Source organism: Chrysochloris asiatica, unplaced genomic scaffold (genome assembly GCF_000296735.1).
Source record: "Chrysochloris asiatica unplaced genomic scaffold, ChrAsi1.0 scaffold00083, whole genome shotgun sequence".
NCBI lineage: Eukaryota > Metazoa > Chordata > Mammalia > Afrosoricida > Chrysochloridae > Chrysochloris > Chrysochloris asiatica.
In genome coordinates, this window is record NW_006408601.1 from 11,503,945 (window position 1) to 11,523,675 (window position 19,731).

Here is a 19,731-nt window from a genome sequence, read left to right on the forward strand (position 1 = left end):
AAAAAAAAAAATCAAACCTCACAACTGGACCAGTAAGCAATACAATGAAAATGGGAGAATGTTGAAGTTGTCAAGGATTTCATTTTACTTGGATCCTCAGTCAATGTCCACAGAAATAGCAGTCAAGAAATCAAATAATGTATTGCAATGGGCAAATCTGCTGCTGCTGCAAAAAACACCTCTTTAAAGTGTTAAAAAGCAAAGATCTTACCTGGAGGACTAAGATGCATCTGACCCAAAACTTGGTACTTCCAATGGATTTATATGCATGCAAAAGTTGGACAATGAATAAGAAAAAACAAAGAAAAATTGATGCCTTTGAATTATGGTATTGGTATGTTCAATATACCATGGACTGCCAGAAGAATGAACAAATTTGTCTTAGAAATATATATAGCTAGAATGTTCCTTAGAAGTGAGGATGGCAAAGCTTCATTTCAAGTATTTTGGATGTGTTTTCAGGAGTGACCAGTCCCTGTAGTAGGACATAATGCTTGGTGAAAGTAGAGTGTCAGTGAAAAAAAAGGAAGACCCTCAATGAACGAGGTAAAATGACACAGTGACTGCAGCAATGGGCTCAAACATAGTGATGATTGTAAGGATGGTGCAAGACTAGGCAGTGTTTCATTCTGGTGCACATAGGACAGGTAGAAATTGGAATCAATGGCACCTAACAGCAACAGGAAGAAACCAACTTTGCTTAAATAGATTTGAACCATGCTTTGAAATATACAGCGTATTTCAAGGTAGTGCATGCCACGGAATGAAACCAATCGACTTGGTGTCTAGATTCTGTCACTTTTTGGCTGTGATGTCTAAAGTAGCTTACTCTCCCTCTCTGAGACTATTCTTGATCTGAAAAATACTCCCTGCTCTTTGTTACTATAAGGTGTCAAAGTCAACATCTGGAGCCTAGTAGGCATGCAAAGTCCTATTCCCATTATGGGTGAATGTGACTAATGAGCACTTTCTCTGCTCTACCTCTGGGAGCCTTGCTCAATGGCAGCACAGTACAATGGACTGGTAGCACTGGTTTGACTCCATCCTCAATCTGAGATGCTGCTGTCTAATGTAAGTGACCTTGGCAAGTCAGGATGATAGAAAATAGCTTTCAAGAAAAATGGTTCATTGGTCTTCTAGTCAATCTGGGTGGCAGAGAATCTTTTGGTTGGCTGGCATGAGCGCTGCCTCAATTTGACAAATGGTTTCTTGCTGTCACTTGGAATGGTCTCAGTTTGATTTTCGATGAAAGGACCAGTGTATTAGTTAAGGTAAAGTCTAAGCTTTGTAGCAGAGAGACCACAAATATCAGCATCTTAAACTAGATTAGAGTTTATTTCTCTTTCAAGATATTGAAGTCATGGGCTGGTAGGCAGCCCTGGCATTCTCAACATGTAGCTCTTAATTGTAGGTCCAAAGTGGTGGCTGCTGCTCTCACCATCTCCCAGCCAACAAGAAGTTTTGTAAAGGCAAGAGACTCTCAGTACACATGGTTTTTTTTGCTCACATCTCTTGGCTGGAATTTAATTCCAAGAGCTAATTTAGGTGCAAGGAACACTTGAATATGTCATCTTTGACTGGTTTCCCATGATCCCAGATAAACTCAATTGTTATGGAAGAAGAGGGAACAAATAGCGGGGAATACAGCTAGCAGACTGCCACAGCCAGTGCAGGGGATGTTTTTCTCATTCTGGACTTAGCAATAGCCCTTCTTTACATAAATCATGTTCTTAATTATGCTCCTTTGCAAAAAAAACAAAACAAAAATACATCTCTACCCACACACAGAGAGACACATATTCAAAACACAGGCATTATTCAAAACAGAACTTTGGCCTCAGGTCCAAGAACAATGAAATAGTTGAAATTCAAGTTGGTATCATTGCAGAGTATTTTACAATTTACCAGGCCCTCTTCATTTCATTTAAGGACTACTGGTAGTGTAGTGGATTCCAAACTGGGCTACTAACCACAAGGTCCGCAGTTTAAATCTACCAGTTGTTCTGTGGGGAAAAGATGAGGTTTTCTGTTCCTGTAAATATTTACAGCCTTGGAAAGCCTATGCAAGGTCACACTATGAGTCAGAACCAACTCAATGGCACACAGTCACTACCACTTTAAGTTCATTATCTTATTTTATTTTAGTCTCACCTTTGAGAGTTAGACAAAGCAAGTTCTATTATCTCCATTTTACAAACACAGTAACTAAGTCTCAGAGAAGCTAGCAATTAATCCAAGGTCACAAACTAATAAGTCCTAGACTCAGGACTTCTAATACTTAATTTAGGGCTATTTCTATCTAGAGCCAAGGGAAAAGACCTGAAATTGGTACTCAGTTCAGTTGGAACAAACTCATCCATTTTTACTAGCAATTCTAGGGAAGTGGTGATTGAAAATAGTTACAAAGCAGAAGAGGAAGTTCATGCATCTTCTGACTCCTCTGGGTCCTGGAACTTCATGCCGTCTTCTGGCAGTCCAAAAATCCCACTGTTGGTTGTTGTTTAGTGCTGTCAACTTCTTTCCTACTCAGAGCAACTCTGTGTGCAGCAGAACAAAACACTGCTCAGTCCTGCGACATCCTCACAATTATTGCTAAGCTTGAACCCATTGTATAGACACTATCTGTCCTCTTTGAAGGTCATCCTGTTTTTCACTGCTCACTGTTGGGGCTCTCACCCAAAATGACCTGAGGTACCAAACTATCTCCTTATTTTTCTTATCTCCAACAAGGATTTATGGATAATGCAAATGTCAGATGTTAGGAGAAACATAAGGTAATAATGTTCAAAGAATGGCGGTGGTGGTTATTGATTATGTGACATGGAGTTGATTCCAACTCATAGCGACACTTTGTAAGGTTTCTGAGGCTGTAAATCTTTACAAGAGCAGAAAGTCTCATCTTTCTCCCATGGAACAGCTAGTAGTTTGAAACTAACGACCATGAGATTAGCAGTCTGATTTATAACCACTACATTGTTACCAGAGCTATTAATCTCTATAGTTATTCTAGGAGTATGTTAGAAAGACTTGTTTATGATACTAAATTAATTTTGAATGGGTGCAATTTCAGAAGAGGCGACAGAGTAAAAATCTTCATGTTTGGGAGGTTCTTTTGGCATAAACTTTGCTGTGGTGCCCAATTGCTTTGCCTGGCAGAAAATTTGCCTTAAAATAAGATTAAGATTATTATTCAAAAATTGTTCTCATGCAGTCCAGGAGCCAAGTTTCCTGGAACCATCAAAGGAGAAGAGCGGAGAGCAGGACCCTACCCAGAGAAGCAGTGATGCCTGAGATGGAGGCAGAGATGATGACGTGGAGAGATGGAGAGGCTGGGGACTCTAGACCCAGAGAGGGAGAGGGACTGTGTGTTGATGACTGGGGGGCAGGCTTGCAGGGTATATCCTTTGGTTGGTTGATGATGCATGGCAAGGATTGTAACCATGGCAATGAAATGATATATGATAGGATGAATGTAAAGCTAATGTTCTCCCATGTAAACTATCACATAATTCACAAGAAAACATTAAAAAAAAAATTGTTCTCTTTTACTAAGTAACACAGCCTTCTCTGATGCCCAAAAGATCCTATTAGACTTTTTCTCTTGGTAGAGATACTGCTAGGATTTTGTATTTTGCTCCTCCCAGACTACTTGTAGTCAAGAATCTTTTAATACTTTTCAGAAAATGTGTGGTATATATTGATTGATGTATATTATTTATTTTATGATACATATTCCTAGATAGTAAAATTCTCACTATGTATTTAAGTGTAATAAACAATAAATGTTTAATAAAAACATTGTTAGGTAAAGAAAATGAGGGTATATAATGTATGGATGGTATCATCCCATTATTGACGAAAAATAGTTATAATCTGGGAGGATTTTAATCAAAACATTTAGTGGTTAATATCCTCCAAGAGGATTAAAGCTTGGAAATGAGTATTTTATTATTAATTTGTCTGTCCATTATCCTTTTTGCATTTCTTCCAATAACTGCACTTTATTACCTCATCCTTTCTTTAGGAAGTGGCTTCCCTTGCTCCATTTGTTTTGATGGGGTTTCCATTCCTGGCATACTACCCTTCCATGCCTACAAAGTAGACCTATGGTCAAACTTAGACTAATCATGGTATTGTGTGATTGGCCTACGGGGTGGGAATGAGCCAAAGCTGAGCATAACAGCTGCTATTTATCCCTTACCACTTATCCCCACAGCTAGTCTCTGGCATAGTGGTATCAGACAATTTCTGGCATGTGGACAGTTTCCCACCTCAAACACCATTTTTCTCTCTTTTCCTAGCTAAATACATTCTTCCTATGGAAACTTGCTGAGTCTAAGTACAGAGCAACCACATGTGCTGGAGATTTAACAACCTTGGGGAAAATTCCCAGTCAATAAGAAATGGGAGTCTAGGGATAAATACTCTGGCTTCCCTGTCCCCTGGTGGGAGGATTCTAGAATGTTTTCCACATGGTACCTCAGCATGCCCCTAGTGGGTCTGAGTTCTAGTTGCCCAGTGTGGTCATTCATTCACACACTTTACTGATCTTGTTCTTGCCTGGTAGTATTTTCCCTGCTCCCTCACTGATGCTTCCTGGGATCACTCCAGATAATTTATTGGCACTGAAGACTTAGGGTTTGTATGTTAGAGTCTGTCTCAGGTATCTAGTGCTTCTATAACAGAAACAGCACAAGTGGCTGGCTTTAACAAACAGAAACGTATTCTCCCACAGTTTAGGAGGCTAGAAGTCTGAATCTAGAGCACCAGCTATGGAGAAGGGTCTTTATCTCCTTTCAGAATCAGTAGGCCCAGCATTGCTTGGAGTTCTCCACAAGTCTTGGTATCACTCTTCCTCTGGATCTAGGAGAATCACAGTGCAGGGACTGTGGGGTCAAAATGATACACTCCACTCTCGGCTGGTCTTTCTTGATGGCAGTGTGTCCCTCTTTCTGTGCTCATGTTTCTCTCCTTTTATCTCTTGTAAGATAAAAGATGTTGCATGCCACACCCTTGGGAATCTTCCATACATCTGATCTTCCATACATCTGGTTCCATACATCTGATCTTCCATACATCTGGTGGGATTAAGGGTGGCTTGGAGTCCTGGTGTGGCACTGTAGAATAACCATTGGACTGCTAACCACAAGGCTGGTGGTTCAAACCCACTAACCACATCTCAGAAACCCTATACAAGGTTGCTGTGAGTTGGAACTGACTCAGTGACCCTTAACAACAACAACCTCCCCCTCGTATTGATTTATTACATCAGATCATATTGAGGGGGTCATCACATAACTCCCAAACCACTGAAAATCACAGCCCAATCAAGCTGAAACATATTTTGGGGGGATGCAATTCAATCCATGGTGGAATCTGTTAATCGTTTAATTCAGTCCCCCCAAAATATGTGTTGAAATTCTAACTTGTATGCCTGTAAATAGAACCCTGTTTGGAAATAACTGGATTTTCTTTATTATATTAATGAAGGCATAATAGTGTAGGGTAGGTCCTAAACCTAATTACTTTTGAGTTATAAAAAGAGCAGACTAGACAAAGAGGGAGAAGATGGATGTCAAGGAATGCCAAGGATGGACAGTTGTTGTGGTTGTTGTTAAGTGCCATTGAGTTGGTTCCGATCCATAGTGACCCTGTATAGGGTTTCCAAGGAGCAACTGGTGAGCTTGAACCACCGACTTTGCAGTTCAAATGGCTTTGCAGTCTGGCGCATTAACCCACAGCGCCACACCAGGACTCCAGGATGGACAGAAATTAGGAGAGAGACCCATAGAAGGAAAAGATACTGATTTGGATTTTTATTCTCCATAACAGTAAGAGGATACATTTCTGTTTTTAAAGCTACCCACTTGCAATTTTTCTGTTATGGTAGCTCTAATACAAAGACAGTGTTCTTTTCTGAAAAATTCCCAAAGAAGAAGTCAAGATGTAGCGATCTCATCCTCCTTGGATTATAATGTATAATGAGCATGAGTACCTAGAATTCTTGGTGTCCTGACCCCTACAACATGAGGGTCTGAAAGCATGTGACACATGGACTGCCAAAAGTCAAGACTCAGAGAGAAAGTCTTGATGCTGTGGACATCCCTGGATCTAGTCTAGTTGAGGTCAGTTCTAGCTTGGCCTCTCACTTGGTACCCTGAGCTTCAGCTAGTTTTGAGTTGGTTTCTATCTCTTGCAAATGAAAGAGTCCTGATAGGATGACATTTATTTTCTTCTTCTTTTTACTTACTTTTTAATAATGTAATATTAAAAAAATTATCATGTAAAAAATGGCAATTAAGTTCTAAGAAAAAAAATCCATTCCAATAGCTTTGACAGTGTCACCTTAATAGCCCATATGGGAACATTGTCCACCTTTTCCTTTTATTATCAGTGAAACCAGGCCTCCATGAAACAATGAAATCATTGAGCCATGCATCCACAGAGAAAATCACACTCCCCAAATGTTCCCACACTGGTGAATTACAGAGGATATTTCCTTTGTTAGCTTCACCAATCACCTAGACTCTTTGAATGGTTTGGATGTAGCTTCTCATTTGGCTCCAAAGCTGTGCCCAAGTTAATGACTTGGAAAAGCATGTCATCATCCATGTAATCTGCAGAAACCAGAGAGTGCCCTGAACCAGGCATTTCTACTGCAGAGGATGTGATCACAAATCCTGCATATTTTGACAATGTTTGCATTATTTCTCACAACTGCCTAATTAACTCCTGTGTAAACAGATGGGCTTATTTGTTTGGTCCTAATAGTTATAAAATTTGGATATTGTGCATGCTGACAATTACAAATATTTGTATTTACCAAGTAATGTTCTTTCCCTTTTAAAAAAATTCCTTTATGTTAAATAGAAAGCTAGTTTAGTCTTTATAGAAACATACCATATGTTTTTGTTCTCATGGCTTTTTTTTTTTTTTTGTAAGCAGGGGTATTTATAGATAGCTGGGCATCTTTGGGCAGAGGAATGCAAGCAAACTACAGAGTACTGTCACCCTCTGCTCAGAGTTTTGGCACATTTTCATATATTGTTCCATGTCTGAGTCTTCAGCAGACATCTTAAAAAATGGTTCAGAAAAGTGTGGTCTAATTCTCAGAAATATACATCTACTATACATAATAATTCCATGTTTAGGGAGCTATGCTAAGAATTTAGTTTAGAAATGTGACCCAAGATATATAGATAGAGAAATAGACATAGGTGTATAATGTAGTACTATTTATTAAAAATAGGATAAGCACTGGACTGTGAACCACAAGTTTGGTGGTTCAAGTCCATCAGCCTCTCTGCAGGAAAAAGATGAGGGTTTCTGTTATTGAAAAAAATTTAAAGACTCAGAAGCTCTATACAGCGTTGCTATGAGTCAGAAGCAACTCAACAGCACTTATTTAAAATATTGGAAATAATCTAAATGTGTAATCATTGGTTATTAGCTAAATTATGTATCCATACCACAGATATCTGTGTATCAATTAAAAATTGCAATGTAAATATACTGGCAAAGGGATAGGGAGTGCTATAGCAATAATATAAATGAAAAAGGAAGGATTATAAAAGACTGTAAATGATATAACCTTTATTTTGGTTTTGTATACAAAACTACAATGCTTGGGAACTCCTAAGCCCATGGATACTGACCTAGCCACAGGGACTAGAGCTGAGAGTGAAGCGTTAAGTTGATATGAAATGGGGGTAAGCATGCAAGAATGCCCAAACTTACAGATAGTACTCATTTGACATAGCTTGGATGGCTTGATGATCAGAACTCAACTAGAGGAAGATCAAGAAAATAGATACAGAAAGCAAGTGTAAATTGCTACAATTTGGTGAACTTGACTTTTACTTATAGATGTAGTAACTCAAACTACCAACTGACAGGGTAAGAGTCTTCACATCAAGCCTATCCCCTCAGTACACAGGGTTGATAAGGATGTGCAACTTAGACATTGGCTACTTAAAATAGGGGGGCTGTTAATGCACTGGACTGCAAAGTCACTTTGAATCACAAGGTTGGCAGTTAAAGCTCACCAGCTGCTCCTTAGAAATCCTGTACAGGGTCACTATGGGTTAGAATCGACTCAATGGCACTTAACAACAACATAAATGTATGAAGTGGCTGGCTTACAAGCTTTCAAGAGGGAGTTTAATTTCAGAGGAAGGTAGAATTGTTACAGAATAGTTTTCATCTTGTCTGGACGGGTATAGTGAAATGTATGGGGATAGGAATTTTTTTGATTCAACAGTGAATAATTATTATCACGACGGTGATTTCCACAACTGTAAAGATAGAAGTTTTGTAACAAAAAGGGGGAGTAGTTAATCTTTCATTCCAGGAACAGAGGACCCTAGGACAATCAAGAGGGAAGAGCATGAGCGGAATGTGGAACCCTAACAAGAGAAGCCGAAAGACAGATGGCATGGAAAGATAGAGCAGCTGAGGACTTCAGATTCACGGAAAGAGAAAGGCTGTGTGCTGGTTTGCAGATGCGTCCTTTGGTGTTTTAAATGATTATGTATTCCTGTGTGCAAATACTATTAACTGATGGTGCATGGAAAAGATCGTAATCATTGCAATGAAAGAAAATACAATTGGTTGAGTGCAAAACCGATTTTCTACATTGTAAATATCACTTAATTCATAATAAAAGCTTAAAAAAACAAAACAAAAACTATATCTCTCTACATATGAAATTCTAGAAGACCACACACCAAAATGTTAAAAAGAAAAGACAACTGATAAAAGTAAAAATTGGTTTGGAGAAGGTAAAAAAAAAAAAAGACTTGTATCAGAGGTAAATAGGCTATTTCACAATTTTTATATAACTCATTCAATACCTTTAAGTACCCACTGTATGACAGGTATAAGTTGGAAATACAGAGGCTTCAAACAAAATATAAAAATCTTGCCCTTCTGTTGGAAGAGTTTACCTGTACAACATTTGTCCAGTAGAATTTCTACAGAGATGGCATGTGCTCTGCATTGTCCAATATAAGTCACTATTGAGCATTAAAAATGTAGTTAGTATGACGAAGGAATGGAATTTTACACTTTATTTAGTTTTACTTAAATTTAAATGTAAGTAGCTACTTACATTAGGAAGGAAAATGAAGATATTAACTGTGTTCATAAAAGGTTTCTGAGAGATTACATTTTGAGCCATACATCTTAAGATGTAGGAAGGAATTCATTCTAGAGAAAGGAGTCATTTGAGTACACTGTTTGAGAATACTCAGATCTTAGACAGTAGTTTTTAAACCCACTACACACTTTGGAGGGTCAGAGAAAGAGAGGAAGACCCCTAACGAGATGGATTGGCCAGGTGGCATCATTGATGGACTCGAGTGTGACAGTGGTAGTGAGGTTGGCCCAGGATCGGTCTTGTTTCGTTCAGCTGTGCATGGGGTTGCTATGAGTCACTTCCGACTCGATGGCACCTGATAACAACAACAACATATTAGCATAGGAAGAGCTCTTACTCTGTACTAGACACTTAGCTAGGAGCTCTCATTTAACTACCACAAGAACACTGTTTTACTGAAAAGTGAAGTAAGACTCAGAGAATAACAAGTGCCTAAAAGCACACAACTAGTAAATGATTGAATGTGGGTGTGAATTCATGACTGTCTGATTCTATTTTCACTGTCTGATTCTATGTTATCCCTTCCCAGGAGGATGTTTAACCTGAAATAGAAGCACTTTGAAATGGGATGCAGAGCCCTTGGGGATCACTTTTGTTTTAAAGTTTCTGGATCATTTCTAAGATCTAATAGTGACAACCCTAGGGGACAGTGACCATCATAAAGAACTCTAGGTTGTCTGTGAAAGATGGTTGGCAGAGTTGGACTTTTCCATGCTATTATTTGATATGGCCTCACTCTGAATTGATACGGCATATTACTATACCAACAGTTCCAAAATCAGACTCATAATCCAATTTACAAGGGTACCACCTAGTGAGGAAACCACAAGTCCTGAATCTTATCTGTACTCAGTAGTGTCTACTGATGTAAAAGTTCTTGTCTAATTCTTACCATTGTGACTGTCAGCTTGAGGACTAAGGTGCACCTGACCCAAGCCATGGTATCCTCAGTAGCATCATATGCATGTGAAAGTTGGACAATGAATAAAGAAGACCTTAGAAGAACTGATGCATTTAACTTATGGTGTTGGAGAAGAGTCTAGAAAGTACCATGGACTGCCAGAACAAACAAAAATGTGTGGTTGGAAGAAGTACAACCAGAATGTTCCTTAGAAGACAGGACAATGAGACTTCATCTCTCATTCTTCAGACATATCATCAGGAGGGACCAGTCCCTGAAAGATATTATGATTGAGGATCAGCAAAAAAAAGGAAGTTCCCGAATGAGATGGATTACCAAAGTGACAACAGCAATGAGCTCCAGCTTAACAACAATTGTGAGGATGGCATACAATCAGGTAGTGTTTCATTCTTTTGTGCATAGGGTCACTATAACAACAACAACATGGTGCCTTTCAGGACCTTCTTAAAGGTTTGACTAAATAACTTGGGTTATTTCTGTAAGTGGTGCTGTGGGCTAATGCGTCAGACTACATAGGCATTTGAACTGCAAGGTTGGTGGTTCAATCTCACCAGCTGCTCCTTGGAAACCATATACAGGGTCACTATGGGTCGGAATCGACTCGATGGCACTTGACAACAACAGCAACCTATATAATGAAACTTCCCAACATCTGCTCTGCTCTACTTGTGGGAATTCCTGCTGGGTTTTGAGTCCTGTTGGACTCAAAATTTCCCCCACTAAAGGAGCTCTGGTAGCATAGTGCTTACAAATCGGGCTGTGAACCTCAGGGTCAGCAGATCGAAACTACCAGCTGTTCCACGGAAGAAAGATGAGGCTTTCTGCTCCCATAAAGATTTACAGCCTCGGAAACCCTGTGCAGGGTCACTATGAGTCGGAACCGACTCCACGGCACATGACAACAACAACAAACTAGGACAGTAAGAGGTCGAAGTCAGAGGATAAAAGAACATTTAAGAGGGAAAGAGTTTCTTTGCTATCACTGCAGACACTGAATATTAATTGTCTTGTGTCCTGTCTATTAAAAACCTATTTTTAATAGACGGGACACAAGAAAATTAATGTATATATTTGAGGCCTGACTTCCCTTACAAAGCTCGTATCTTTCATTTTGGGATTTGGGGACTTTAAGCAGGTGAATATACACAGAAAAATTATACATAACAAGTAGTTACATAAACATATGCTAACAGTAACTCAGGTCACTGTGGGAGCGAGGGACAACAGAGGACAGAAGTGAGTAGCATATTTCCCAGGAAAAGATCAATGTTGCTCTTACATAAAAATTAAAAAGTATATTTTCCGTTTAGTGTTAAGATAGTTGAGATGATTCAACAGTTTAGCGTCTATAACAATGACAGGGCTGGGGGAGCAGGACATCATAATATTTTCCATGACCATATCCTCTAATGGTCTTAATTAAGCCCTGGTTCCACCCCAGAAGAGCTAGGAGATAGAAAACCAGGACTATTGGAAGGAGGATTTGCTAAATATTAATAGTTCAGATCCTTGATTAACTGAACTCATTTTTTTCTGAGCTCTGGTCCTCAGAGAAAGACAGTAAAATAGATTTAAGGTGAGCACTTTCTAATGACAGGTTGTTTGGTGAACACTCTCATTAAAGTATTAAATTCTAGTGCAAGGTCTTTGTGTGTGTGTGTGTATGGTGGTTATGTGCCGTGGAGTTGATTCTGACCCATAGTGACCCTGTACAGGGTTTCCAGGGCTGTAAATCTTTATGGAAGCAGAAAGCCTCATCTTTCTCCCCCAGAGCAGCTGGTAGTTTCGAACTGCTGACCTAGAGGTTTACAGCCCAATTCATATATATATACAAGATGCTTATAAGTTATAGTGTTGGAGGAGAATATTGAAAGTGCTATGGGCTGCCAAAAGAACCAATAGATCCATTTTGGAAGAAGTGCAGCCAGAGTGCTCCTTGGAGGCTAAGACGGCCAAACTTCATCTCTCATGCTTCGGACATATTGTCAGGAGGGACCAGTCACTGGAGAAGGTCAGAGAAAAAGAGTAAGACCTCCAACAAGATGGATTGGCTAAGTGGCAGCATCGATGGACTCAAGCGTGGCAACAGTAGTGAGATTGGCTCAGGATTGGACAGTGTTTCATTCTGCTGTGCATAAGGTCACCATGAGTCAGTACCTACTCGATGGCACCTAACAACAACAACAACATATACAAATGTATAAAGATGCTTATTTTTTTTTTCAACCATTTTTTAAAAAGCGTTGTCTTTACCCCCCTTTTTTGAGGGGGCTCTTCTTGTCTATCTTCTCTCCACTTACATCAATGCCCACACTACACACTGCTATTCCTAGTTGGTACCTAATGTGTACCCTTCCACATTTGTCTGGGACACACACGTGAAGAGTTTTAGTCAGTGGTCAGCTTACAAAAATGAGATCATATTATATACACTTAAAGGCATCTGACTTTCTCAGTACCTTATGAATATCTCTTTACACTACCTGTATGGCTCTAATTTTTTTCTTTTTAAAATAAGTGTACATAATTCTGTGCTATAGATATACGTAGTGGTGGATACTTTTGCTCCATAAGCATTCACTGTATCTGTTAGCTATAATAAGCAATCTTGCATGGTAGTTTTATTTCTTTGGGAAAAATGCCTAAGAGTAGGATTGCTGGATCAAAGAATAATGTGTATTTATTTAAATCAAAGCTGCTGCTGGACTATCTATTTCTAATCTGCTAAATGGTCTTGAGCCCTCACTTTTCCTCATTGGGCCTCCCTTTTCTCACTGGTAAAGCAAGGATGCAGGACTACAAATGACCTTGGATGTCCTTTCTAGCTTGTTCTCAAATGCCCTGTTTCTGCGCCGGCGCCCACTGCCCTGTGTTTTGCTGCAGTGAAGTGAGAATCATTGCCGCTGCTGACTCAGGAGCAAGCATCCTGCCTGTCTGAGTGGTAAGGTTTGGGACCTACATTTTGCACACAGTTTAGTTACTTAGATGAGCCAGGATTTCCAAGTGTGGTGTATTCTGAAGTATCATAGTGAGGAAAGCTTGCTTTCATCAGTAGTGTCTCTCTGGTACCCAGGGTTCCGATGAGAACTGGATGATGAAACTGATGACAGTGCTCTAAGCATTTGCAGTTTATGGTGAGATTTGCTCTAATCCAAGTGAAAGGGCCTCAGAATATGTGCCTAGCAGTCTTTGTGTTTGGGCACTTTTGCAGAATGCTCCCCATTTTCTTTTAATGAAGGTAAATGCTTTATTATTGGTGACCAAACTGCTGAAGGAGTAGGGAAATTGTGGCACAGTGATTATCTAGTTTGTAGATAAAGAGTTTCTGTTATGTGAGTCTACCTACACTAGACCTTCGAGCCCAGGAAAGAGAACTTATTGATTTGTTAACTCTGAAGGACTTGGGGGACACAAAAAGATTCATCCAGACTGAATAACAACAGTCACTTATTGAAAGCATCCCACCTAGACAGCCCCAATCTGAGTGCTTCACTGTACAGCTCATTTAATCCCCAAGCAACCTTTGATATAGGTTAATACTCTTACTATCCTTATTTGATACATTGGGAAGGTCCTCCAAGGTCACAGAGCTAGAAGTGGTGCAGTCTGTCTGCAGAATGCAACCCTGAATACTGCATTGGAACCAACAGTAGTAGACAAGTGGGACGAAAATACTGCATGGCTTCTTGACATGGGCAGTGTCACCTGAAGCCCACACTAAGTCCTCACATTCATCATCTAAATGCATAGTAGGGGTTTACAGTTCCCCTATCAAAGTCACATGAACGCAACCGCAGGCCCTCGCATTGTGTCCCTAGTGATGGGGTGGACTGGAGTCAACATGGATCTGGCCTCAAAAATCCTGGCTCTGCCCCCTGTCCTTAGGCAAATTCTGCCATTTTTTTTTTTTTTTGTCGAATGGGACTGATGGCTATTTCCCTCAGCAGCCCAGAGAACCAGAGAAGGATGGTGCTACCAGAATCTGCTAACACCTGAACAGGCCCTCTAAAGACAGGGTTTTCCTTCCTCCCAGTTCTTTCACCAGCAGGACCAAGGGCTGCGACTAGATTCCACAAGGCCTCCCTCCATACCCTCTGCTGCTTAAGATTCCCCCTTGGTACACTCCAACATTGTGTTTTGGCAGAAACTCTAGCGTCAGGGCCGCCACCTTATGGCTTCTTTTCTAGTAGGCTATTCCCACTCTACTGGGTGGACATGGGTTCTCAAAAATAGCTATTTATTTGCTTATCAGCAGTGGAAGGCAATGAGGGGGGACAAAGTGATCGAGGACAAAATCAATTACAATTTTTCATCTTTGACAAAGTAATTAAGGCCATAGTGACTGGCTAATTCCGACCGAATGGCTGGCTGCTGCGGTGATGGATGCGGATTTACAGCCTTCTCGGGGGCAGCGCGCGGGCGCGATTATCACTCCACACAGGCGGCTGCTGGACAGTCAGGGCGGGGGTGCGGGCGGGGGCCGGTGTCCTGAGGGCCTGCTTCTTTTTTCTTTTCTCTCCATGCAGAAGCTCCATCCTCTGCGCTTCCCAGGTGCAGACACACACCAGTAAGCACGAAGAGCGGCCTCAGGCCCTGACCTGGCCTCCCGCACACAGCACACATTCTTTCATCTCTCATTCCGACCCTTCTAGTGTCCCCACTCGGCCCCTGAGCTGGCCTCAGAGCGACCCTGCTAGGCCCGGGTTTTAGACCCTCCCTCTGTTCTTCCCGCTGCCCCTCCTTTCTAGAATCCTGCGGTCGGAGGTAGCGGGAGGTTGGGATTCCTTCCAGCATCTCCTCCAGCCGCACCCCGCCCCACCCCCTTTCCTTCCCTGCGCGTCACCGGCCCCTGCAGGCCCTGACGTGAGATGGGTCCCACGCGGGGACCCAAGTGCGCACTTGAGTGGGGACGGCCCCCAAAGCAAAACGTCAGGCCTGGGGGCAGAGCAAGGGCGCAGGGCGTCACTAGTACTAGGGGTCGCTGCGGCGGGGGCGGGGGCGGGGACCAAAGGGGGAGCTAGAAGTCAGCGAGGCCCGGGCCACCGCCGCCGAGTTCTCTCCCTTTCTGCTTCAGCTGGCGTGGTCTGTGCGCCTGGTGGACACTCCTTACTCACAGGCCCTTGAGGGGGCGGCTCAAATGCAAATTTGGGGACTGGCTGGAGCTTTTCGAGTCGTGACTAGCCCTCGGGAAGTCTGCCCCGGGCTCCAGTGAAGGAACCCGCATAGGGAGGTCAGTCTGAATTTAGGGCTCCACTCGAGAGGCCTGTCCTCTGTGGCCTTGCACCATGGTCTGGCTTCTTGGAAACTGGGGTGGTTTCGGAAGAAGCACCGGACAGGCTCCCTTCAGAGTCTACGTGATTTCCAGTGTCCACGGGTTGTCGAAGCGCACGCTCCTGTGGGATTCTGGGCCCCGACCACCGACGTGCAGCTCTTACAGCCGAAGGCCACTGCAGCCCCGCAAGAGCCAACCGAATCCACCCCCCACCCGCCCCTGGCCACACACACTCCTCACTACCCAATTCCCGGTTCCCTCTGCGTGGCTGTTGTAGAGCGCTTACGAGTGTAGAGATTTTGGGGTGATCCAGGAGTAGAAAGCGGCTTTCTGAGCCTCAGTTTTCACAGTTTAAAAATTGGGTTAATTTCTCAAAAGTTGATGCCAAATGCTGTCACTGTTGGTGTATGGAGGGGATTGCAATCATATAATGAAGCAAAGTATATCATTTGTTGAATATAAAACTCATCATCTGCTCTGCAAATCTTCGCTCAATTCACAATAAAAAGTTTTTTTTTTTAAAAAAAAAAAAAGCAAGCTGATGTCAACACTAAATGGAATAAATCGTGGAAAGCGCTTACAAAATGTTCAGGATTGAGAGTTCAGTAAGTTTTAGCTCAAAACTACAATTAATAACGGCCGGAAACCTTCACAGTGGCTCGCACAGAGGGTCTCCGCAGAGAAACAATCAACCCCCAGGACAGTGTAGACAGGGAGTCCCCAAGCCAGCTGTGCTCGGAAGGGCCAGGCGGACAAGGCAGTGAGCAGAGGCATCTGAGCTAGCTGGGGCAGCCCTGGGCGTCCGCCGCAATCTGCTACTATGGTTTTGCCTGCGGCTGCTCAGTCTTTATTCTCCCGCCACGTGGGGACTGCCAGGCCGAGTATGACCACACGACCCCAAGGCTGTTTTCAGGCTGCAGGCAGCAGGGAACAGACACAGTACTTTCCGTAGCTTCTCGTCCTGGGCGTCAGTGGTTCCCCAAAACAGACTCTCATGCCTGGAAAGTGATTTACCCATAACTGCCCCTCCTCTCCAATCTACACCTTCTCCATCAAGGTGCTTTCCCTTCCTTGTGATTATAACCTTTGCTTTGTACCAACCGGGAAAGTCTATCTTTTTATTCCCGTGATTCCCGCTTCCCACCCCCATCCCCACCCCCCATTCCCCCACCCCCCACCTGCAATATGGCAGAATGTCCTCCTTTCACTTCCGGAATTGTTAAATTGTTAACCCTGTTCCTGGTGTGTAGGGATTTCGAGGGTCTCTTAAGAATCAGATCTGACAAAGGAATTTTTATTGAAAGGGGATGACGAAAGATTGGGTCTTCTTTGACCCTTAGAGTGATCTGAGAAGTAGATCAGCGTTGGAAATAATTTTCCTTTTGATTTCTCCAAAACATTTCAGAGGAATTTAGGAGAACAGATCTAATTTGTGTCAGGATTTTCTTTTGATTTTGTTAACAGAGAAAAATAGGAATGCTAATACTTCATCTAAATTTCTAAGAGAAAATTCAGGATTCCACCTAGACTGGTAATATAGGAAAGGGTTTGCGGAAAGGGCTGTGGAACCTGAAGTCTGCTCTGCACAGTGGGCCAAGTCCTTGTAAATGCAGCACCAAAACCGGCCCTACCCATGGCAAAGACCAGGTGCTATGAGCCGAGGGACCCTCGTTCTTTTTAGGGAATCTGATACCTGTAGATGTGAGGAGAAAGTGACGGGATGTAGTGGAAAAGAAAGACGGAGACACCACAGAGATTTACCACCACCTCTCAATCTCTAACCCCACAAACTTAATCCGCTCCGTTGGCGGCTGAGGTTGCGTCTAGCCTAGGACGCAGTGGGACGTGTCCCTCTCATGTTCCCCTTAATTAGGAGGAGGCAAACTTCTGTTGTCCCCTCCCTCCTGCTTCGGTTTAGTAATCAGACCCACATGAGTCACGCTGAACACGCAGCCTCCTCTCGCGGGAGTGACTACTGACCAGAGCTTTCTCGGCTGTTGTTCCTTTAAAACTCGAATCCAAGTGGTAAATGATTTATCAAACTTGTATTATCAAGAAAATGTCACACGAAGGGCACCTTGCTTTGCACTGACGCAAACCCAGGCTTTCCCAAGGAGATATAGAAAGCCCCTGTCTTGCTGGAGTCAAAGCCAGTCTTGTCGATAGCTGGTTTCACTCTGTACCGGTTTAATCTGTTGTCTATGTCAGACATGGTGAGTGTTTGCTTTTGTTCTTTTAAGTGAAGAGCGGGCTAAGGAGATGGGGAAGGGTAGATTCGTTTTTTGGATGTGTTTTTGTTTTAAATGTTCCGAGTATTTTGGGATGTGGAGGACAACAATTCTCGAAGGTAGATATTTGTGCTTGGGAGTTTGGCCTAAACTTAGAAAGAGATTCTAGAGACTTAGACCAAAGAGGTTGGCTGTAGCTCCTAACTGGCGCGATTTCGGGCACTGTCCTCGGTGCTGAAAAACCAGATGCTGATACAGAGGCGGGTCGCTCTGGGTCCTAGACGCTAGTGAGACTGGAATGCTGGCTGTAGACAAGGTACTTAGTTTTGGTGAAAATTAAGAGTTGTGATCTGTGCATTTGTGAAGGGGGGGTGGGTAAACGAGAGACCAGCTGTTAAAACGGAAGTATTATGATTATTTTTATTGTATAGCCGTGATGATTATGGGTGCTAAGGTTTAGGAGTCTCTGGAAGATAACACTAGGAGAGTGGGGAAAATGGAAAGAAAGCCACCGTTGGCAGTTCTTTTCATTTGAAACTCAACTGGGAGAAAGTAAATGAAAATTAGTCATGAGTTTTGGTCCCCAAGAAAGGAGATGAGTTTAAAGATATTAGACTGATGTGAATAGCTATGCTTGAAAAACAACAACAAAACCCTTTCTACATTCATTCACATTTCTGGGAATCTAGAAGAGAATGTAGGTACAGTAAGATAACAGAATCGGTTACTACCTTATGTTTTAAGTCTGGTAATTATCACTATTGTTAATGATTTATTGTTGTTGTAATTTTAGTAGTGATCTTTACCCCTGCCTTTGCTACCTGCTTGGCGAGCGAGCGGGGGTGGGTTTTGGAGCTCTGGATTCGCAAAACAGATTTGGCCTCCAGCACTCGCAGGTGTCAGGGCATCAGCTTTGTGGTCACAGCTTGTCTATCGCTTATAAAAGGGGGGAAAAAAGGGCAATGTGCATTGTTGAATGACAAAGGAAATGGGGCGGAAAATTAAAGAATCTTTCTACAATGGTGATGAGGAAGCGGGCATCCTACCGCCGTGATGTGAAATCCAAAGTGGGAGGGATTGGCCTTAGGGCTATTTCTATCCTCTCCTCCCACTGCCAAAAACATTTCTGTCTCCTGTTTCGTTCACCTTCTATCAGTGAGAATGTTAGCTTTTTTGTGTCATCTAGGGATTGAGATACGGGCAAATTGAGAAATACTGGTTGCAGTGTTTTATTGGCAAAAGAGGGGGGGGGAAGATTCCAACTTGCTCTCCCAGATATTATGTCTGCATCTGAGTTGTGAACATATCCATATATAAGTACAGATAGTCTCAAAGCTGCAGTCACTATTTTTTGCACGAATTTTGACGTTGTGGTTGCAGGATTGCGGTGCTCCCAAGGAAATGAATAACCAACCAGCCAACAGCTTGGAAGCGGCGGCGGCGCCTGGTCATCCGGAGGGCCCCTGCGCGCTCAGGACGAGCCCGGAGCAGGAGTTACCCGCGGCTGCTGCGCCGCCACCCCGTATGCCCAGGTCTGCTTCCACCGGCGCGCAAACTTTCCAGTCGCCGGACCCGCGAGCCTGTGAGGCCGAGCGGCTAGGAATGGGGGCTTGCAAACTGAGTAGCGCGCGGGCGCCAGCGGCCTCTGTGGCTCTGCGGGACTTAAGCGAGGCGCACAGCGCACAGGCAGCCCCTCTGGCTGGGGGAGCCGCGCCTGCCAACGCGTTGCACTGTAAGATCCCAGCTCTGCGCGGCCCTGAGGAGGATGCGAACGTGAGTGTGGGCAAGGGTACCCTGGAGCGGAACAATACCCCGGCTGTGGGCTGGGTAAATATGAGCCGGAGCACCGTGGTGCTGGGCACGGATGGAATCACGTCCGTGCTCCCAGGCAGCGTTGTCAGCGCTGTCGCCCAGGTAAGCAGGGTGCGCTGGGCCCGCGTCGCTCCTGCTCTCCAGCCTCGTTTGTGGCGATTCAGTCGTCAGCGGGTGCACGTGTGCTGATGGGGAGAGGGATTGGCAGTGCCAGGTGGTGGGAGGAAGCTTTGGGGCTTTGGAAGCTCGCATTGCTCTGGGGTAGCCAGTTCAGGGCTGCGCACGTACACGGAGGCCAGAAGGATAGGGACTATATGAGCTGCCTGCTAAGGGCCTCTTT

The 19,731-nt window shown here is 43.1% G+C and overlaps 1 protein-coding gene across 1 annotated transcript in view; it reads left to right on the forward strand.

Annotated features, from left to right (window-relative positions):
- The first annotated feature begins 17,288 nt into the window (after positions 1–17,288).
- The window catches only part of SLC6A5 (solute carrier family 6 (neurotransmitter transporter), member 5), an 83,001-nt gene continuing 80,558 nt past the window's right edge, over positions 17,289–19,731 (forward strand). Inside the window, exons 1-2 of the mRNA XM_006865819.1 lie at positions 17,289–17,564; positions 18,960–19,493. Coding sequence (XP_006865881.1) covers positions 17,553–17,564; positions 18,960–19,493 — 546 coding nt within the window. The 5' untranslated portion in view covers positions 17,289–17,552. The remainder of the gene's footprint in view (positions 17,565–18,959; positions 19,494–19,731) is intronic.